At 42.7% G+C, this 23787-nt stretch overlaps 1 protein-coding gene across 1 annotated transcript; it reads left to right on the top strand.

The window, feature by feature from the left end:
• The first annotated feature begins 13129 nt into the window (after positions 1-13129).
• On the top strand, positions 13130-15356 carry LOC308280609 (bublin coiled-coil protein-like). The gene is made up of 2 exons (XM_080754943.1): positions 13130-13443; positions 14367-15356. The coding sequence occupies exons 1-2, from the start codon at positions 13368-13370 to the stop codon at positions 14597-14599; spliced, it is 309 nt and encodes a 102-aa protein (XP_080611069.1). The 5' UTR covers positions 13130-13367; the 3' UTR covers positions 14600-15356.
• The last annotated feature ends 8431 nt before the right edge of the window (positions 15357-23787 follow it).

Here is a 23787-nt window from a genome sequence, read left to right as displayed (position 1 = left end):
TGTTGCGTGTCAGAAATACATCTATGAGCTCACAACGTGTTGCATCTGCGACACATTGTGAGCTTAGTTTGGGGTTTAGGATTGTTTACTCTAATACAATGCTATTTTTGTGGTGTAGATGTATGTCCAAGCATGTCATTGCGTGCAATCCAGGAAAATATTAGGTATTTCTTTTTACAGGAAATCTCAAAACCCGCAAATGTGGTCATGGAAAAAAATATTAGGGATGAAATACAACTTCAACATCTGCATTGTCGATGTCAAGTAGACAATGCATTGAATCATAATGGGAAACAAACATGTTCCTTCTAAAAGGTTAGTCTACTACTACAACTTCAACTAGCAGGATTGGGAAATAAAAACTTTGGTCAACTCAGTGCCTGGTGGATAGTACTTAAAAGCCAAATTAAACATGGCATTACAAAGAAAATGTATATTGTGATACTGTATAGGCCTAACTGGTACATTTTCATTATGAATTTAAGGGCATGGGACTAGTTATTACAATTCACATGGAACAAAATATTCCTGTTTTAAACCCCAAATAATTTGAAATGATCAAAACTACTACTAAGAATCGAAATCTCCTGAAAAAAAGAAAAAAGAAAGGAAAAAGTAACAATATCACCATGAAGATATTCGGTGTTCATAAATGTATCCATCAAATAATACATTCATAATGGATGTTCTGTTTTTGTTGTTTTTATTTGCTACATCAGATTGGAACACAAATGTAGCTCATCATACTGAAAAAGTAGCCAAGCTCAACAGTTTAGCAGTGGCGAGTAAGAAACAAAGTAAGAGAAGTTCAGAATTCCGAGATTAAATAATGCCATTCCATAATTCCTGAATTTATTCTCAGACTTCTGAGAAATTCTGACTTTAATCTCAGAACTCCAATAACATTTTCAAGTGGCCCTAATCCTCTTCCGTACAAAGAGAAAGGTATTCAAGTACGTTTTCCAATAAAAGAAAAATTAATTCAGCAAGAAAACTGACAAAACAGAGATCCTGGCCTTACATCACAGCTTTCACAAGCAGCCAGTCAATCAACAACGCCTCCATAATTTCCTACAGATTCATTTTTTACAATCTACAGTACACCGCATTTTGTTTAGACATTTTCAAATGAAAATGTATGACTACTAAAGCTGAAGTCCAGGATTCCTGTCCCTGCGGCAGAAAGAAAATTACGCTACTGAGCCTTTGCTCATGTGATTTCAGACGGGCTTTTATTTGCATCTGTCACAGAACTAGCAGAGTTCACAGCTGTCCTAATACTACCCATAAAAAAAAATCCTCCAACCATCTCTCCAACAACGGTAAAGATACCAAATGGTCCAAAGGACTAAAATGACTATTTGAAATGGAGAGTATCCCATATTGAAGCGTTATTGTTGTTGTATTATTGTTCAAGTACATTTGCACACACCAGGAATTTGTCCTCTGCATTTAACTCATCCTAGCAATTAGGAGCCGCGGGCACTATTGAACAGCACCCAGGGAGCAGTCATGGTTCAGTGTCTTGCTCAAGCACACTTCGAACACTAAGCCAGGAGGAGCTGTGGATTGCACCACATCCTTCGAAACCATTAGAAGTACATTTGTGTAACAAACTAACAATCTAAAGCAATTAGTCATGGACAATTAAATTCTGTTCATAAATTCTGCGGGGACTATTTTTGCACTTACTTTTTATATTCACACTTAAATAATTAAAACACAACAATAACAAACTTTGACCAAGACTTTTTTTTCCCCCATGTAGGCTACTAACATTTATGGAATTGAATGGCTTCTTTGAAAATCAAACAAACCATAGTATGCTTTGGGAAATTGTCGTACATACTCAATGGATTATGCCAGACCACCAGGGTATGACATGAACCAATGAAAGGTTTCTCCTGGATCTTGTTAACCACACTTACTAACCCTGGCATCCTAAATTTAGGCAAATTCTTTGAAAGAACAACAATCCTTAAATATAGCTCAAAACACACCACATTGCAACACGCTTTGAGCTTGTTGCAAAAATAGCCCATCTATAAGCTAACAACGCAATACGACACGTTATGAGCTTGCTATCCAGATCTGCTATTTTCAATATGTGTTCGCCTATTCTTCCATAGGTTCCATGTGGTTAATCATATCTCGCATTAGGTGACAGGTCTGAGCTAGTACTGTATACTTTTCATCGTAGACTTGATGCACTTAGTGGAGGTTGGAACTTTCAACTAGGTTGGGGGGTGACCGTAACTTAGTGTGTAGAGTGGCCGAGGCCGTCTGGTAATCAGAATGTCTCGCGTTTGCCTAAAGGGACTCCCCGGGAGTATACAGTACAAGTCGAAGTGCCCCTGAGCAAGCCCCAACAGCCCATCCCACCCCATAAGGTCTGCCCTCTACCTGGCAATGCTGGCGACAACCCAATAAAGATGTAATAGTTAATAGATGTTTTTCAGGTGTCATGTAGATAGATGTTGGGGTATGGCCAGCAGTGTAGTCTGGGATCACTTCACCTTTCGGGGTTGTAACCGGTCTGGAGCGGAAACCACAACACGTCATGTTGTAGTACTCAAAGGACTACAATTTGCCGGAAAGATCAAACCGGATTCAGTTTTAACCCAAAATATTCTCCTGCGCTCAAGGACATACTTTTAGGGCCTACCTAATAACCTCCTTGATGCGGAGTAGTTTTGCTTTTGAAAAAATTGTTTGGTATATGCATCTTTTTGTCCAACTGTTAGCGACTGGCAAGACTACACTAGGCTGCTCCAGCATTTTAATAGGGATTGGGGAAACAAACGGAGGGAACTAAATCAAAGCGACGCCACTTCTTCAAGTGGTTTCCGCGCTTTAGCGGAAACCAAACGGCCTGTTGTGAACGAACACCAGGCTTTCCCCCAGAAAGCCTGGTAGGCGAGGTTACCAGCAGTGTAACCTAGTTGAAAGTTTCAACCTGTAGAGGCCACTGCAACACAAGTTTCCTGAATTATGTGACTTGGGGTGAAGTTAATCTTAAAATATAAATAACTGAAAAACAGGCCAGTCTGCTTCATAAAACCGTTAACTTAATAGAGACTGTTACACCATTTGTTGGGTAGCCTAAGCCCTAAGGCAGCAATTGTATTCTTTTTTTTTTCTTTTCTTTTTTTACCAATATGATCTTCAGCGTCTTGATGTTGCCCGGCCTGACCTCCTTTTGTTTGTTGCTTTGGCCTTCCCTGTACTGGCCTTCTCTGGTACAACAGTCTTCTCTGGTACAGAAATCTCCTCTGGTGAAACAGAAGCTTCTTGAACCTGCTGTTCTGTGGCCTCTTCAACAGCCTCCAGTGCTTGTGACAGTGGCCCTTCACACAGTTCAGATGAACTCTCCCAAGCTACACAAGCCTGGGACACTGCATGCTCCATCGTGGTGACAGGGTCAAAAGCTGGGTGTGTGGAGCTGGAACCTGCTGTAGCAGCGGTGTCGATACTCTGTGGCATTGAGGTGGATTCTGGTTTCTTTTTTCTCTGGCGGTCTTTTGGTAGTCTCACTCGGGTGATGGTAACAGTAGGCCGCATGAACTGATTATTACTCTTTACGTCATCAACCTCACTGGAGTCAGTGATGATGTGGCTGCCACTTCCATCCAAGTCTGTGGTGGTGTCTGATACAGAGCTGAGGTGGTCTTCAGAGGCAAAGGCTGTAGTGGACTTTGATGAAACCCGCTGGTTGTGCAGGCTTCTGTACTTCTATTAAGTGAAAGAGTACCACAGTTTATTTTTAAGTAAATGTATTAGAATAACAACTAACTTGATGTACAGTACATAAATGTATGTTAGTGTCATACGCACACGTGCATTTAGAGATCTGGAATGGTTTGAGACATTACATTCATTGAATCAATAAAAATAATTTTACCGAACCACAAAGAGGCATGTACTATAGCAGCTTCTCAAAACAATTAAAACAAAACAATAACACCTATATGCTATATAATAGTACTTTGCAATAACAACAAAGACACTCCTTTAATGTGGGAGAAATGTGTAACCTCCAGGGACGTGCTGGCCATTGGGAAAAGCGGGACAACTCCCGAACGGCCGGTTCATTATCGGTCGGTCCAGGCCGGGCCATTAGGAAAAAATGAAACTGTTTGCACAAAAGTAAAAATTTTACTGTTTGCACAAAAAGTAGTGAAAACAGCAGATCTACAGTGCGAGGCGTTGTGTGCTTGTAGATCGGCTGTTTTGACTAGTTTAAATCATTTTTTTTTGGACATACACAGTGGCGAAACTAGCCCCCGGTGTGCCCCGATGCAAGATTTTCACCAAGTGCCCCACAACAACAACAACAACAACAACAACAACAACAACCACCACCACCTTTTTTCTACAGCGCAAATGCAGACAGCGCAAATGCGGGACACCAGGCTCCAACAGAAGACATCAACACACTCGCCATCTAATTCATGACAATATGTAGCCCAACCAAGTAGTGTCTCACTGTCTCCATCTCTCTGTGGTGCTAATGAACTCTTCCCTATGGCACTCCAACACAACAACTCTGACATTAGTCTTCACACTACAAACATCACCACGCCGTTTTTCCAAAACAGCATTATAAATATCATCCATTAAGACAACTAGGCCTACATTAATGACAGCACACAGTTTAATTGACAGTGATGCATCACTGCAAACCAGCATTATTTATATTAATTACTTAACTCACCTGCTAAAGTAAGGTGGATGACAACAACAAGACCAGTTGGGCACGTTTTGTTCCATATTCCACAGTGTCTTGGTTTTAGAGAGCATGGCAAATATTAACTGTTCCCCAAAGTCGTGTGTTGAAACTTTATATTCCATAATGCCCGAGAGTGTTGTTTTTACTTCAGAAGTTCAGAACGTCTCTTCAGCCTGTGTTCCGTCAGCAGCACTAAGGGGCCCTGTCATAGCTTCCTGTCATACCAGTGGACATTTCAAAACAAGAGTCATTGTATTGGATATTTGTAAAGTGATCATTCAACACATGTTTTATTTTGAAATGGTAGCAGCCTACTACAGGAAATGCAACAGATCAGGACAGAAGCGGCTCCGTCTGTATACATTGTTATTATTAGATTATTTATTTTTTCTCCTCCACCTGCGTGTGCCCCTGGACGTCCCGGGCCCTAATGCGCATGCGTCAGCTGCGTCAGCGGTAGTTACCCCCCTGAATACATGTGCATATCATATGGAAACTAGAAAATATTGTTCCTTCGAAACAATTGTGGGCTCGCTTCAAGCCAGAAAACAATGTCTATAAAAGTACAAAATGTCAAGATCGCAGGCAGTGCTCTCTTTGACGTTACTGAAATTAGCTGCATGCATGATTTGAGGCATTTTGTTCCAAAAATGTGTTATGCAAAAGTTGACCCGCTGGTGGCGCTATAACAGGCCAATGTGAGAAGGGAGGCATCTGTTCCTTGACCTAGTGGGAATGTGCTTGCAAGATTTCACGCATATCGCAGGCTGTATTCATGAATTAATTAAAAAATAAAGTGTGCATGCGTGTGTGCGTGCGTGAATGAATGAATAAATAATAAAGTGTGCGTGCGTGCGTGCGTGCGTGCGTGCGTGCGTGCGTGCGTGCGTGCGTGCGTGTGTGCACGTGCGTTCGTTCGCTCGCTCGCTCGCACGCACGCACGCACGCACGCAAGCACGCACACACGTGTGTGCACGTGCACTTTATTTATTTATTCATTCATTCATTGAATGAATGCGTTCGTGGAACGAATGCTCACTACGGTCATCTGTATTTTTTAAGCCCTGGGAAACCCACCTTAACGCCCTCATTAGCATAATGTATGCAAGCATAATGTATGCGCAACACGCCCACACGCATTTCCAAACCATGCACCAGCCCCAATTTTCATACGTCGACTAAGCTCCTCCCCTTCATTTACATACGGTCGTCTGCATTTTTTACGCGCTGGGAAACCTACCTTAACACCCTCATTAGCATAATGTATGCGAGCATAATGTATGCGAACCACACCCAAACGCATTTCCAAACCATGCCCCGCCCCAATTTTCATACGTCGACTAAGCTCCTCCCCTTCATTTACATACGGTCGTCTGCATTTTTTACGCGCTGGGGAACCCACCTTAACGCCCTCATTAGCATAATGTATGCGAGCATAATGTATGCGAACCATACCCAAATGCATTTCCAAACCATGCCCCGCCCCCAATTTGCATACGTCGACTAAGCTCCTCCCCTTCATTTACATACGGTCATCTACATTTTTTACGCGCTGGGAAACCTACCTTAACACCCTCATTAGCATAATGTATGCGAACCACACCCAAACGCATTTCCAAACCCTGCCCCGCCCCAATTTTCATACGTCGACTAAGCTCCTCCCCTTCATTTACATACGGTCGTCTGCATTTTTTACGCGCTGGGAAACCCACCTTAACGCCCTCATTAGCATAATGTATGCGAGCATAATGTCTGCAAACCACGCCCACACGCATTTCCAAACCATGCCCCGCCCCAATTTGCATACGTCGACTAAGCTCCTCCCCTTCATTTACATACGGTCGTCTGCATTTTTTACGCGCTGGGGAACCCACCTTAACGCCCTCATTAGCATAATGTATGCGAGCATAATGTATGCGAACCATACCCAAATGCATTTCCAAACCATGCCCCGCCCCCAATTTGCATACGTCGACTAAGCTCCTCCCCTTCATTTACATACGGTCATCTACATTTTTTACGCGCTGGGAAACCTACCTTAACACCCTCATTAGCATAATGTATGCGAACCACACCCAAACGCATTTCCAAACCATGCCCCGCCCCAATTTTCATACGTCGACTAAGCTCCTCCCCTTCATTTACATACGGTCGTCTGCATTTTTTACGCGCTGGGAAACCCACCTTAACGCCCTCATTAGCATAATGTATGCGAGCATAATGTCTGCAAACCACGCCCACACGCATTTCCAAACCATGCCCCGCCCCCAATTTGCATACGTCGCCTAAGCTCCTCCCCTTCATTTACATACGGTCGTCTGCATATTTTACGCGCTGGGAAACGCCACTTAACAGCCTCATTAGCATAATTTATGCGAACCACACCCACACACATTTCCAAACCATGCACCGCCCGCAATTTTCATACGTCGACTAAGCTCCTCCCCTTCATTTACATACGGTCGTCTGCATTTTTTACGCGCTGGGAAACCCACCTTAACGCCCTCATTAGCATAATGTATGCGAGCATAATGTATGCGAACCATACCCAAACGCATTTCCAAACCATGCCCCGCCCCCAATTTGCATACGTCGACTAAGCTCCTCCCCTTCATTTACATACGGTCGTCTGCATTTTTTACGCGCTGGGAAACCCACCTTAACGCCCTCATTAGCATAATGTATGCGAGCATAATGTATGCGAACCATACCCAAATGCATTTCCAAACCATGCCCCGCCCCCAATTTGCATACGTCGACTAAGCTCCTCCCCTTCATTTACATACGGTCATCTACATTTTTTACGCGCTGGGAAACCTACCTTAACACCCTCATTAGCATAATGTATGCGAACCACACCCAAACGCATTTCCAAACCATGCCCCGCCCCAATTTTCATACGTCGACTAAGCTCCTCCCCTTCATTTACATACGGTCGTCTGCATTTTTTACGCGCTGGGAAACCCACCTTAACGCCCTCATTAGCATAATGTATGCGAGCATAATGTCTGCAAACCACGCCCACACGCATTTACAAACCATGCCCCGCCCCCAATTTGCATACGTCGACTAAGCTCCTCCCCTTCATTTACATACGGTCATCTACATTTTTTACGCGCTGGGAAACCTACCTTAACACCCTCATTAGCATAATGTATGCGAACCACACCCAAACGCATTTCCAAACCATGCCCCGCCCCAATTTTCATACGTCGACTAAGCTCCTCCCCTTCATTTACATACGGTCGTCTGCATTTTTTACGCGCTGGGAAACCCACCTTAACGCCCTCATTAGCATAATGTATGCGAGCATAATGTCTGCGAACCACGCCCACACGCATTTACAAACCATGCCCCGCCCCCAATTTGCATACGTCGACTAAGCTCCTCCCCTTCATTTACATACGGTCGTCTGCATATTTTACGCGCTGGGAAACGCCACTTAACAGCCTCATTAGCATAATTTATGCGAACCACACCCACACACATTTCCAAACCATGCACCGCCCGCAATTTTCATACGTCGACTAAGCTCCTCCCCTTCATTTACATACGGTCGTCTGCATTTTTTACGCGCTGGGAAACCCACCTTAACGCCCTCATTAGCATAATGTATGCGAGCATAATGTATGCGAACCATACCCAAACGCATTTCCAAACCATGCCCCGCCCCCAATTTGCATACGTCGACTAAGCTCCTCCCCTTCATTTACATACGGTCGTCTGCATTTTTTACGCGCTGGGAAACCCACCTTAACGCCCTCATTAGCATAATGTATGCGAGCATAATGTATGCGAACCATACCCAAATGCATTTCCAAACCATGCCCCGCCCCCAATTTGCATACGTCGACTAAGCTCCTCCCCTTCATTTACATACGGTCATCTACATTTTTTACGCGCTGGGAAACCTACCTTAACACCCTCATTAGCATAATGTATGCGAACCACACCCAAACGCATTTCCAAACCATGCCCCGCCCCAATTTTCATACGTCGACTAAGCTCCTCCCCTTCATTTACATACGGTCGTCTGCATTTTTTACGCGCTGGGAAACCCACCTTAACGCCCTCATTAGCATAATGTATGCGAGCATAATGTCTGCAAACCACGCCCACACGCATTTACAAACCATGCCCCGCCCCCAATTTGCATACGTCGACTAAGCTCCTCCCCTTCATTTACATACGGTCATCTACATTTTTTACGCGCTGGGAAACCTACCTTAACACCCTCATTAGCATAATGTATGCGAACCACACCCAAACGCATTTCCAAACCATGCCCCGCCCCAATTTTCATACGTCGACTAAGCTCCTCCCCTTCATTTACATACGGTCGTCTGCATTTTTTACGCGCTGGGAAACCCACCTTAACGCCCTCATTAGCATAATGTATGCGAGCATAATGTCTGCGAACCACGCCCACACGCATTTACAAACCATGCCCCGCCCCCAATTTGCATACGTCGACTAAGCTCCTCCCCTTCATTTACATACGGTCATCTACATTTTTTACGCGCTGGGAAACCTACCTTAACACCCTCATTAGCATAATGTATGCGAACCACACCCAAACGCATTTCCAAACCATGCCCCGCCCCAATTTTCATACGTCGACTAAGCTCCTCCCCTTCATTTACATACGGTCGTCTGCATTTTTTACGCGCTGGGAAACCCACCTTAACGCCCTCATTAGCATAATGTATGCGAGCATAATGTCTGCAAACCACGCCCACACGCATTTCCAAACCATGCCCCGCCCCCAATTTGCATACGTCGCCTAAGCTCCTCCCCTTCATTTACATACGGTCGTCTGCATATTTTACGCGCTGGGAAACGCCACTTAACAGCCTCATTAGCATAATTTATGCGAACCACACCCACACACATTTCCAAACCATGCACCGCCCCCAATTTTCATACGTCGACTAAGCTCCTCCCCTTCATTTACATACGGTCGTCTGCATTTTTTACGCGCTGGGAAACCCACCTTAACGCCCTCATTAGCATAATGTATGCGAGCATAATGTATGCGAACCATACCCAAACGCATTTCCAAACCATGCCCCGCCCCCAATTTGCATACGTCGACTAAGCTCCTCCCCTTCATTTACATACGGTCGTCTGCATTTTTTACGCGCTGGGAAACCCACCTTAACGCCCTCATTAGCATAATGTATGCGAGCATAATGTATGCGAACCATACCCAAATGCATTTCCAAACCATGCCCCGCCCCCCCATTTGCATAAGTCGGCTTAATTTACATAATTAATGCGTGCGACGCCCACAAAACTCATTACGTTAGGCCCACTCGTTAAGTCAGAGTCCTCCCTCTTGTTGAAACCACGCCCACTCGTTAATAGCAGATCTACAAGCTCACAACGCGTCTTGATGTGACGCGTTGTGAGCTTGTAGTTGAAACCACGCCCACTCGTTAAGTTCGACTCCACCCCTTGTATTTGCGTGTAATTACCCCGTCAGCGCGGTGACGAGAACGCTTGTCATGCGGCCTCATTTACAGGAAGGAAGGAAGGAAGGAAGGAAGGAAGGAAGAAAGAAAGAAAGAATTTGCCTAAATGTGTGGGGTTCTTAACGAGGAGGCAGTAATTACGCACGCACGCACGCACGCATGCATGCATGCACACACACACACACACACTTTCTTTGTTTATTTATTTATTTATTCATGTGTTCGTTCATTCATTATATATTTATTTATTTATTTATTTAAATACTCTGTTGCTAGTATCCACAACTTTCCAACATCCCATAATGCATTGCGCAGAAGTTGGATGGAGCTTCCGTGAGCTTGTATGTGGTATTTAATACCAGTAACACGAGAAGCCAGAAAGCGAGTTTGGAGACGGTAGCACGCTGCAAAACGGAGTTATGGCTCTTTAAAGCCCAGCCGATCGATAGGCAGACGCCTGGGGGGGGCGGAGTCCAGGGGCGGAAATAAATAAATAATTAATTACATAAATAATCAGTCTCGGAAACAGTCAGGAAATAAATAAATAAATAAATAATCAGTCTCGGAAACATAGTCGGGAAATAAATAAATAAATAATCAGTCTCGGAAACATAGTCGGGAAATAAATAATTAAACCAGTAAGACTCCCTAATATATACTGACTGCGTAGCGATTTGCGTGATTTTAGGGCAAAATCTGTAGAAGTAGTGTCCAAAAATGGGTTTAAAAAAATCGGCCTGAAGGTGGCGCTACATGGGACAGATCCATGTTGATGACATGAGCGTAGAGCAAGTGTGTACCGATTTGTGTGATTTTAGGGCAAGATTTGTAGGAGCAGTGTCCAGAATGAGTTTTGGCCTCATGGTGGCGCTAGAAGAGGAGGGCCATGTGAGAATCGTAGTTTGGCAGGCAAGGACTGTGTGTGCCAAATTTGGCACGGATCGGGGCAGCGGTTGCAGAGATATGAGCAGGGCAAAAGTGTGACGGACAGACAGACAGCCGGTCGAGGTTTCGATAGTAACTGCGACCCGACGGTCGCAATTTATCAGTCAGTGGCGGCGCAGTTGGGCCTGGTGTGGAGACAGGGAAATAATTCATTCAATAAATAAAGCTCCTTTTAGTTGAGCTTGTACCAGTGAACTGTACTGTCATGAAACTTGTCGTAAAGTCTTCAATCAATCACTCGATAAAGGGATCAATACAAACCCACATTTACCCAAAACAGCTGATCCACAAGCCCACATGCAGCCTTGTAGATCGGCTGTTTTTATTGTTTTATTTTTTAAATTGTTTCCCCCTGACTTAGTCTTTTCTAGGATCACCTTTTAGTTGACCTTGTACCAGTGAACTGTACTGTCAATGACACTGTACCTATGACAGTCCTATATCAATAATTCGTTCATTCATGAATGACTTCCCTGTGGAAATAAGCCAAAAACATTACTGGGATCTCCTTTTAGTTCATGTTTATTACGTATCTATCTATCTTCCTATCAATTGGTCACATGCATTCACATTGCACTGAACGCACGCAAGCACGCACGCACGCACGCCCGCTCAGCAGCTGGCTTTTTTTCTTTTTTCTTTTTTTTCACAGAGCTCCAGACTCAGACACCGAGGTCTCGGAGGGCACCCAAGCCGGACTGCGTGCTCTGGCAGCGGCCGCGAAGCGGCCGCGGCCGCCCCAACCCACTGGAGCTAGGTAGAGTCTGGTGAAATAAAACCAATCAGTAGGTCCCCATCAACAGATGTCGCTGTAGCCAAGGAATTCACACCCAGCCTGCTCACCTGACCAGGAAGTCCAACCAGTCTGTGTTGGAGAAACAACACTGCTGCCGCTGCTGCAGTAATCATTGCTATAGAGTGCTTGTTCAGTAACAGTGTTAAACGGCTCTATATTGTGACAGGAATCCTTCCCACCGAGTGTTTGTTCACTAACAGTGTTACAGTGTGATATGAAAGAATCCACATGAGGGCAGTGTTTCCATTCTCAACTCACTGAGTTGAACAGAGGGCGGAACCCAATGCAATAACAAGTCCTATTATTTAGAAAGGAGTCACGTCAATGTCAGCATTTTTTTTCTCTCTCTCTCTTTTTGGCAACATTTTTTAAATCATTTCACAATGTAAAAACAAAAATCATTTTGAGAAAAATGTAATGACCTATACACAGTATCTATAGGCTGTGTCTGTGTATATTCTGAGTGTAGATGTTGTTGTACTTTAACCACTTAAGCCCTGTGTCAGGGGTTCCCAAACTTTTTTGTCTCAGGGCACCCCATGAATATTTTTTTAATCCGAGGCACCCCTACATTATAATTTTCACTCCCAGCACCTTATATTTATAGCATATAGTCGTTGTCGGGTGGAAACCTTGTATGTCCAAAACCGTTTTGTATTTATCATCTATAAAATGTACTTGCGAGGCATTGTGTGCTTGTAGATCGGCTGTTTTCACTAGTTTAAATCATTTTTAAAATGATAAATACAAAACACCCGAAAACAACGAAATATAACTCATGTCATTGTCCCACTGGCTTGTCACTTGCCATGATCTGAAATGGCAAATCTTTGAGTAGCGCGCAATGAGGGCCTCTCCCAACTCTATTTCCCGAGCTGAATCAGAGGCCCAGCACGTCCCTGGTAACCTCTACTGGCCCTAAATCAAGTTACTGTAATAAAGTCTTAAGAGACTAACCTTGAGGTTTTGAAAATGCTTCAAGGACTTGCAGTGGGAGTGTAGACCCGGAGATTGAAAATTATAGAACCTTTTGCAGAGGCGACAAAGGAAGCCAGCTACCGGAATTACAAAATTTGACCCTGATGGAAAGAAGTTCATAGAATTACATTTCAAACAATTGTGAAAATAAGACTAAGTAAAGTAAAAGGGTGTTTATAATCCCATGATTCTTCTTGCGAACAACAAATAAGCTCCTCGATCTTGACTGATTCACTAACATCCACATTTCTATGGATTACACAGTTTGTCTTTGTTTGCGTGGTTTCTCAATTGCTCTGCTTTAGTTTGTTGGATCCATTGTCATGTAGTTTGATGAAAATAAAGCCGACAGGGGCAGCATATGAACAAACTAAACATCCTACACGGTGGTGTCCAAGATTAAACACAAACAGGATCTGTTATAAACCCGTATTAAACCTCAGAAATGTCTGGACCAAATGGAGATCCCGATATCTCGATAGATGAAGGTATTATCGACGATGATGAATTCAACGAAGAAGGTACCATCTAGTTTACTGTAATGTTGCTGTCACCTTGAATCTTAAAATCCCTTAATATCCTCACCCTTGTGTCAACTGTGTGAAGATCGAAAACATTTTAACATGAGAATTAACAATTGCCTTTACTCTAGTGTCTCTCTTAAATCTCTACCGTTCTACCATTGATATCCACGGAACTCATCCATTTGACTGGTCATACAGTTTACTGTACAGTGTTGATGATATTTTTTGAATGTCTTGATGAATTGAATACACAGGACCACAATGGAAACAAGCCCTTTTTGTGTTGTGCTTTTGCATCACTGTATAATCGTACCAGTACAACTGTACTATTTGCAAATTGTTAAAGTATCCTTATTATTCAATCAATCAATGTATACAATTATTTAATCACAGAAAGACCTTAAACTACACTGTTAAATCCTCAATGTTAATTTGGCATAGCCCTAAGGGTCCATTTGGTTCCTAACCCTTAAATCATTTAGCTGGAGAGGAGGCCCTTGGAACCCGTTCAATTAATGCATTTTAGTGCATCTTTGTGATAGAAATAGCAAAATAAGAGTACCACCTTCATTACAGTTTGCAGTACATCTCTCTCTAAGAATACCAAAACACAGTCACCCCGGGCACAAATCCTGTAGCCTACCTTATTCCTAACCTTAACCTCAGTCAAATGGTGCCAAAACCTACCCCTATTCCTAAACGTAACCTCAGTAAAACTATGCCTAACCCTAAATGTTATTTCTAACCTTATCCACTATTCAGTAAAACAAACTCATGGTTTACTTGGTAATTGACATCAGTGGGACTTGTGTCACGGTCATTGTTTAATCAGGATACAGTATGCCAATGATGGCTTCATCTCAACTAAATTGTTTCACAGTTTTACACTGCACTTTAACGTTTCCTCTTTTCCGTGACAGAATATGCTTCCATCAACGCCATGCTGGATCAGATTAACTCCTGCCTGGATGATTTAGAGGAACGTAATGACAGTCTGAACGGCAAACTGCACGAACTTCTGGAATCCAACCGTCAGGCTAGGATGGAGTTCAGAGCCAAGCTGGTTAGTCCGGACACAGAGGAGGACTCCTCTCCAGCTACCGATGGAGGACCAGACGAAGATATCAGGGAACCAAACCAAGGACCAGATTAGATACAGCAAGGCTGTGTTCAGTCGCTGTTATATATATAGATGTTATTCCATAACCAATTAAATACATTTATTGAACCCATAGATCAGTGACATGCTGTATCTTAACGTGTCCCATGTCTAAGATGCCCTGAATGTATTGTACCATAGCTGCATTTTCTTTTCCAGATGATTTTTTTCTTAAATCTCAGATCTACTATAACATTCCACATAGGGGTTCTCTGTCCTTGTCTACATGTATATGTTATTGCAGACTGTTCCTTTCAGAAAGGTAGCATTTTGTCCATCCCTTACATGCCCGTTTGCCTTTATGGCAACATGTTGGTGCGTGCTGTTGAAAATATATATATACACTTACACTATATATATATGAATAAATAAATAACCTTTCATACATGCTGAGTGACCGTTCTGTTAGGAGTTAGGCAAGTCAGACAGGCTTTTGCTTACCTGGCCTTACATCATGGCCATTGTCACCTCCATTCCATAGTGGTAGGAGGTCACAAGAATGCTTGATCATTGCACTCTGAAAATAGACAAATTACAAGCTCAAAATGCACTGCGACACATTTGTAACAAAGTATAAATGCCACTTTTTAGGCCAACACAGTTATCGCAGAGTGTATGCAGTTTGCTAGTCTGCTAGACTATTTTTCTTATTTATTGTTTTGGTTTATTCACATTAATGAAGCATTCTGAAAATGTTCATGGTGTTGTGTTACTGCTGTCATGGGTTTCCAAATGCAGATTTCTAATAGAAATTTTGCATTGAGTTTTGGATAATTAAAACAAAGCCATGTCGATAAATGATTCTTATTAACTTGTATTTTTCAACAAAATATCCACAAAACAAGATATTAACAAGTGTAATTTATGTTATGCTGATTGCAAACTCATCTGCTAGTCACATCAGTTTCAAGTTTTTCAAAGATCCTGAACAAACTAACAGACATTTTCAGTTTTTTTTCTGGCTGAGGTTTGAACTATGCCGTAAATTTTATGTCACAAAAATCTATGGACCAAAAGGAATAATGTAAATTGGCCTGCTTTTAGAGGTGCAACAAAACTAAAAGGAGCAAGATTGTTCAGGCCTTCAATAGCATAAAGTACTACTTCTGCCTAGTTCACTGATACTGTCTGTCTTGAGAGTGAAGTTTGAGGTAAATCCTTGAGAAAAAAAAAATCCAATATGGTCTTATTTCATCTTCATTTCTCTGCCATTTCATTATGTCTACCTCATTTAATCACCAGCCAGAATGTTGTTGCGAATGAAAGAAGATTGCAACAACGGCCCTGTTGCTGGCATATTAAAGATACACCAACAATTTAAATTAAAGAATTGCAAGTATTAGGGTGAGGCAACTGTCAAATGTTTAATATTAAATGAAAAGACCCAAATACAGAAAATAAACATCTAAAAATACATGGAACTTTCAGCAGTTAGAAAACAATCTGTTTTGTCAGTGGCTGAATAAAAATACGGTAAAAAACATACAGCTTGGAAATGTCGTTTAGATGCCCTTTTCTTCTTCAGCAAGATACAAAAATATATATCTTCCGTGCTACATACGCTGGTCTCTTCCCTTCGGCTTTGCACAATTTACTAAATCTTTCCTACATTTTCCTCAGAACAAACTACGTAGTATGACACGGTGTGAGTGAGTTGACACCGTGACTAAAAGGGATGATTATTGACTACACAGTTCAACTTAGTTTATTATAGTTACAAGAAATACTTCTCTATTATCAGGGTATGAACTATGACATCTCAGTCAATAAAGCCCACATGTTACAATGATAGAAGTGATGTTAATTGCCTAATTTATGCTCCATCGTATGATGGTGTTGCGTGTCAGAAATACATCTATGAGCTCACAACGTGTTGCATCTGCGACACATTGTGAGCTTAGTTTGGGGTTTAGGATTGTTTACTCTAATACAATGCTATTTTTGTGGTGTAGATGTATGTCCAAGCATGTCATTGCGTGCAATCCAGGAAAATATTAGGTATTTCTTTTTACAGGAAATCTCAAAACCCGCAAATGTGGTCATGGAAAAAAATATTAGGGATGAAATACAACTTCAACATCTGCATTGTCGATGTCAAGTAGACAATGCATTGAATCATAATGGGAAACAAACATGTTCCTTCTAAAAGGTTAGTCTACTACTACAACTTCAACTAGCAGGATTGGGAAATAAAAACTTTGGTCAACTCAGTGCCTGGTGGATAGTACTTAAAAGCCAAATTAAACATGGCATTACAAAGAAAATGTATATTGTGATACTGTATAGGCCTAACTGGTACATTTTCATTATGAATTTAAGGGCATGGGACTAGTTATTACAATTCACATGGAACAAAATATTCCTGTTTTAAACCCCAAATAATTTGAAATGATCAAAACTACTACTAAGAATCGAAATCTCCTGAAAAAAAGAAAAAAGAAAGGAAAAAGTAACAATATCACCATGAAGATATTCGGTGTTCATAAATGTATCCATCAAATAATACATTCATAATGGATGTTCTGTTTTTGTTGTTTTTATTTGCTACATCAGATTGGAACACAAATGTAGCTCATCATACTGAAAAAGTAGCCAAGCTCAACAGTTTAGCAGTGGCGAGTAAGAAACAAAGTAAGAGAAGTTCAGAATTCCGAGATTAAATAATGCCATTCCATAATTCCTGAATTTATTCTCAGACTTCTGAGAAATTCTGACTTTAATCTCAGAACTCCAATAACATTTTCAAGTGGCCCTAATCCTCTTCCGTACAAAGAGAAAGGTATTCAAGTACGTTTTCCAATAAAAGAAAAATTAATTCAGCAAGAAAACTGACAAAACAGAGATCCTGGCCTTACATCACAGCTTTCACAAGCAGCCAGTCAATCAACAACGCCTCCATAATTTCCTACAGATTCATTTTTTACAATCTACAGTACACCGCATTTTGTTTAGACATTTTCAAATGAAAATGTATGACTACTAAAGCTGAAGTCCAGGATTCCTGTCCCTGCGGCAGAAAGAAAATTACGCTACTGAGCCTTTGCTCATGTGATTTCAGACGGGCTTTTATTTGCATCTGTCACAGAACTAGCAGAGTTCACAGCTGTCCTAATACTACCCATACAAAAAAATCCTCCAACCATCTCTCCAACAACGGTAAAGATACCAAATGGTCCAAAGGACTAAAATAACTATTTGAAATGGAGAGTATCCCATATTGAAGCGTTATTGTTGTTGTATTATTGTTCAAGTACATTTGCACACACCAGGAATTTGTCCTCTGCATTTAACTCATCCTAGCAATTAGGAGCCGCGGGCACTATTGAACAGCACCCAGGGAGCAGTCATGGTTCAGTGTCTTGCTCAAGCACACTTCGAACACTAAGCCAGGAGGAGCTGTGGATTGCACCACATCCTTCGAAACCATTAGAAGTACATTTGTGTAACAAACTAACAATCTAAAGCAATTAGTCATGGACAATTAAATTCTGTTCATAAATTCTGCGGGGACTATTTTTGCACTTACTTTTTATATTCACACTTAAATAATTAAAACACAACAATAACAAACTTTGACCAAGACTTTTTTTTCCCCCATGTAGGCTACTAACATTTATGGAATTGAATGGCTTCTTTGAAAATCAAACAAACCATAGTATGCTTTGGGAAATTGTCGTACATACTCAATGGATTATGCCAGACCACCAGGGTATGACATGAACCAATGAAAGGTTTCTCCTGGATCTTGTTAACCACACTTACTAACCCTGGCATCCTAAATTTAGGCAAATTCTTTGAAAGAACAACAATCCTTAAATATAGCTCAAAACACACCACATTGCAACACGCTTTGAGCTTGTTGCAAAAATAGCCCATCTATAAGCTAACAACGCAATACGACACGTTATGAGCTTGCTATCCAGATCTGCTATTTTCAATATGTGTTCGCCTATTCTTCCATAGGTTCCATGTGGTTAATCATATCTCGCATTAGGTGACAGGTCTGAGCTAGTACTGTATACTTTTCATCGTAGACTTGATGCACTTAGTGGAGGTTGGAACTTTCAACTAGGTTGGGGGGTGACCGTAACTTAGTGTGTAGAGTGGCCGAGGCCGTCTGGTAATCAGAATGTCTCGCGTTTGCCTAAAGGGACTCCCCGGGAGTATACAGTACAAGTCGAAGTGCCCCTGAGCAAGCCCCAACAGCCCATCCCACCCCATAAGGTCTGCCCTCTACCTGGCAATGCTGGCGACAACCCAATAAAGATGTAATAGTTAATAGATGTTTTTCAGGTGTCATGTAGATAGATGTTGGGGTATGGCCAGCAGTGTAGTCTGGGATCACTTCACCTTTCGGGGTTGTAACCGGTCTGGAGCGGAAACCACAACACGTCATGTTGTAGTACTCAAAGGACTACAATTTGCCGGAAAGATCAAACCGGATTCAGTTTTAACCCAAAATATTCTCCTGCGCTCAAGGACATACTTTTAGGGCCTACCTAATAACCTCCTTGATGCGGAGTAGTTTTGCTTTTGAAAAAATTGTTTGGTATATGCATCTTTTTGTCCAACTGTTAGCGACTGGCAAGACTACACTAGGCTGCTCCAGCATTTTAATAGGGATTGGGGAAACAAACGGAGGGAACTAAATCAAAGCGACGCCACTTCTTCAAGTGGTTTCCGCGCTTTAGCGGAAACCAAACGGCCTGTTGTGAACGAACACCAGGCTTTCCCCCAGAAAGCCTGGTAGGCGAGGTTACCAGCAGTGTAACCTAGTTGAAAGTTTCAACCTGTAGAGGCCACTGCAACACAAGTTTCCTGAATTATGTGACTTGGGGTGAAGTTAATCTTAAAATATAAATAACTGAAAAACAGGCCAGTCTGCTTCATAAAACCGTTAACTTAATAGAGACTGTTACACCATTTGTTGGGTAGCCTAAGCCCTAAGGCAGCAATTGTATTCTTTTTTTTTTCTTTTCTTTTTTTACCAATATGATCTTCAGCGTCTTGATGTTGCCCGGCCTGACCTCCTTTTGTTTGTTGCTTTGGCCTTCCCTGTACTGGCCTTCTCTGGTACAACAGTCTTCTCTGGTACAGAAATCTCCTCTGGTGAAACAGAAGCTTCTTGAACCTGCTGTTCTGTGGCCTCTTCAACAGCCTCCAGTGCTTGTGACAGTGGCCCTTCACACAGTTCAGATGAACTCTCCCAAGCTACACAAGCCTGGGACACTGCATGCTCCATCGTGGTGACAGGGTCAAAAGCTGGGTGTGTGGAGCTGGAACCTGCTGTAGCAGCGGTGTCGATACTCTGTGGCATTGAGGTGGATTCTGGTTTCTTTTTTCTCTGGCGGTCTTTTGGTAGTCTCACTCGGGTGATGGTAACAGTAGGCCGCATGAACTGATTATTACTCTTTACGTCATCAACCTCACTGGAGTCAGTGATGATGTGGCTGCCACTTCCATCCAAGTCTGTGGTGGTGTCTGATACAGAGCTGAGGTGGTCTTCAGAGGCAAAGGCTGTAGTGGACTTTGATGAAACCCGCTGGTTGTGCAGGCTTCTGTACTTCTATTAAGTGAAAGAGTACCACAGTTTATTTTTAAGTAAATGTATTAGAATAACAACTAACTTGATGTACAGTACATAAATGTATGTTAGTGTCATACGCACACGTGCATTTAGAGATCTGGAATGGTTTGAGACATTACATTCATTGAATCAATAAAAATAATTTTACCGAACCACAAAGAGGCATGTACTATAGCAGCTTCTCAAAACAATTAAAACAAAACAATAACACCTATATGCTATATAATAGTACTTTGCAATAACAACAAAGACACTCCTTTAATGTGGGAGAAATGTGTAACCTCCAGGGACGTGCTGGCCATTGGGAAAAGCGGGACAACTCCCGAACGGCCGGTTCATTATCGGTCGGTCCAGGCCGGGCCATTAGGAAAAAATGAAACTGTTTGCACAAAAGTAAAAATTTTACTGTTTGCACAAAAAGTAGTGAAAACAGCAGATCTACAGTGCGAGGCGTTGTGTGCTTGTAGATCGGCTGTTTTGACTAGTTTAAATCATTTTTTTTTGGACATACACAGTGGCGAAACTAGCCCCCGGTGTGCCCCGATGCAAGATTTTCACCAAGTGCCCCACAACAACAACAACAACAACAACAACAACAACAACCACCACCACCTTTTTTCTACAGCGCAAATGCAGACAGCGCAAATGCGGGACACCAGGCTCCAACAGAAGACATCAACACACTCGCCATCTAATTCATGACAATATGTAGCCCAACCAAGTAGTGTCTCACTGTCTCCATCTCTCTGTGGTGCTAATGAACTCTTCCCTATGGCACTCCAACACAACAACTCTGACATTAGTCTTCACACTACAAACATCACCACGCCGTTTTTCCAAAACAGCATTATAAATATCATCCATTAAGACAACTAGGCCTACATTAATGACAGCACACAGTTTAATTGACAGTGATGCATCACTGCAAACCAGCATTATTTATATTAATTACTTAACTCACCTGCTAAAGTAAGGTGGATGACAACAACAAGACCAGTTGGGCACGTTTTGTTCCATATTCCACAGTGTCTTGGTTTTAGAGAGCATGGCAAATATTAACTGTTCCCCAAAGTCGTGTGTTGAAACTTTATATTCCATAATGCCCGAGAGTGTTGTTTTTACTTCAGAAGTTCAGAACGTCTCTTCAGCCTGTGTTCCGTCAGCAGCACTAAGGGGCCCTGTCATAGCTTCCTGTCATACCAGTGGACATTTCAAAACAAGAGTCATTGTATTGGATATTTGTAAAGTGATCATTCAACACATGTTTTATTTTGAAATGGTAGCAGCCTACTACAGGAAATGCAACAGATCAGGACAGAAGCGGCTCCGTCTGTATACATTGTTATTATTAGATTATTTATTTTTTCTCCTCCACCTGCGTGTGCCCCTGGACGTCCCGGGCCCTAATGCGCATGCGTCAGCTGCGTCAGCGGTAGTTACCCCCCTGAATACATGTGCATATCATATGGAAACTAGAAAATATTGTTCCTTCGAAACAATTGTGGGCTCGCTTCAAGCCAGAAAACAATGTCTATAAAAGTACAAAATGTCAAGATCGCAGGCAGTGCTCTCTTTGACGTTACTGAAATTAGCTGCATGCATGATTTGAGGCATTTTGTTCCAAAAATGTGTTATGCAAAAGTTGACCCGCTGGTGGCGCTATAACAGGCCAATGTGAGAAGGGAGGCATCTGTTCCTTGACCTAGTGGGAATGTGCTTGCAAGATTTCACGCATATCGCAGGCTGTATTCATGAATTAATTAAAAAATAAAGTGTGCATGCGTGTGTGCGTGCGTGAATGAATGAATAAATAATAAAGTGTGCGTGCGTGCGTGCGTGCGTGCGTGCGTGCGTGCGTGCGTGCGTGCGTGCGTGTGTGCACGTGCGTTCGTTCGCTCGCTCGCTCGCACGCACGCACGCACGCACGCAAGCACGCACACACGTGTGTGCACGTGCACTTTATTTATTTATTCATTCATTCATTGAATGAATGCGTTCGTGGAACGAATGCTCACTACGGTCATCTGTATTTTTTAAGCCCTGGGAAACCCACCTTAACGCCCTCATTAGCATAATGTATGCAAGCATAATGTATGCGCAACACGCCCACACGCATTTCCAAACCATGCACCAGCCCCAATTTTCATACGTCGACTAAGCTCCTCCCCTTCATTTACATACGGTCGTCTGCATTTTTTACGCGCTGGGAAACCTACCTTAACACCCTCATTAGCATAATGTATGCGAGCATAATGTATGCGAACCACACCCAAACGCATTTCCAAACCATGCCCCGCCCCAATTTTCATACGTCGACTAAGCTCCTCCCCTTCATTTACATACGGTCGTCTGCATTTTTTACGCGCTGGGGAACCCACCTTAACGCCCTCATTAGCATAATGTATGCGAGCATAATGTATGCGAACCATACCCAAATGCATTTCCAAACCATGCCCCGCCCCCAATTTGCATACGTCGACTAAGCTCCTCCCCTTCATTTACATACGGTCATCTACATTTTTTACGCGCTGGGAAACCTACCTTAACACCCTCATTAGCATAATGTATGCGAACCACACCCAAACGCATTTCCAAACCCTGCCCCGCCCCAATTTTCATACGTCGACTAAGCTCCTCCCCTTCATTTACATACGGTCGTCTGCATTTTTTACGCGCTGGGAAACCCACCTTAACGCCCTCATTAGCATAATGTATGCGAGCATAATGTCTGCAAACCACGCCCACACGCATTTCCAAACCATGCCCCGCCCCAATTTGCATACGTCGACTAAGCTCCTCCCCTTCATTTACATACGGTCGTCTGCATTTTTTACGCGCTGGGGAACCCACCTTAACGCCCTCATTAGCATAATGTATGCGAGCATAATGTATGCGAACCATACCCAAATGCATTTCCAAACCATGCCCCGCCCCCAATTTGCATACGTCGACTAAGCTCCTCCCCTTCATTTACATACGGTCATCTACATTTTTTACGCGCTGGGAAACCTACCTTAACACCCTCATTAGCATAATGTATGCGAACCACACCCAAACGCATTTCCAAACCATGCCCCGCCCCAATTTTCATACGTCGACTAAGCTCCTCCCCTTCATTTACATACGGTCGTCTGCATTTTTTACGCGCTGGGAAACCCACCTTAACGCCCTCATTAGCATAATGTATGCGAGCATAATGTCTGCAAACCACGCCCACACGCATTTCCAAACCATGCCCCGCCCCCAATTTGCATACGTCGCCTAAGCTCCTCCCCTTCATTTACATACGGTCGTCTGCATATTTTACGCGCTGGGAAACGCCACTTAACAGCCTCATTAGCATAATTTATGCGAACCACACCCACACACATTTCCAAACCATGCACCGCCCGCAATTTTCATACGTCGACTAAGCTCCTCCCCTTCATTTACATACGGTCGTCTGCATTTTTTACGCGCTGGGAAACCCACCTTAACGCCCTCATTAGCATAATGTATGCGAGCATAATGTATGCGAACCATACCCAAACGCATTTCCAAACCATGCCCCGCCCCCAATTTGCATACGTCGACTAAGCTCCTCCCCTTCATTTAC

This window comes from Nannobrachium achirus (assembly GCF_963921795.1).
Source record: "Nannobrachium achirus genome assembly, contig: SCAFFOLD_417, whole genome shotgun sequence".
In the NCBI taxonomy this organism is placed as follows: domain Eukaryota; kingdom Metazoa; phylum Chordata; class Actinopteri; order Myctophiformes; family Myctophidae; genus Nannobrachium; species Nannobrachium achirus.
The sequence above is the reverse complement of the archived record's forward strand: the minus strand, read 5'-3'. Positions and strand labels throughout refer to the sequence as shown.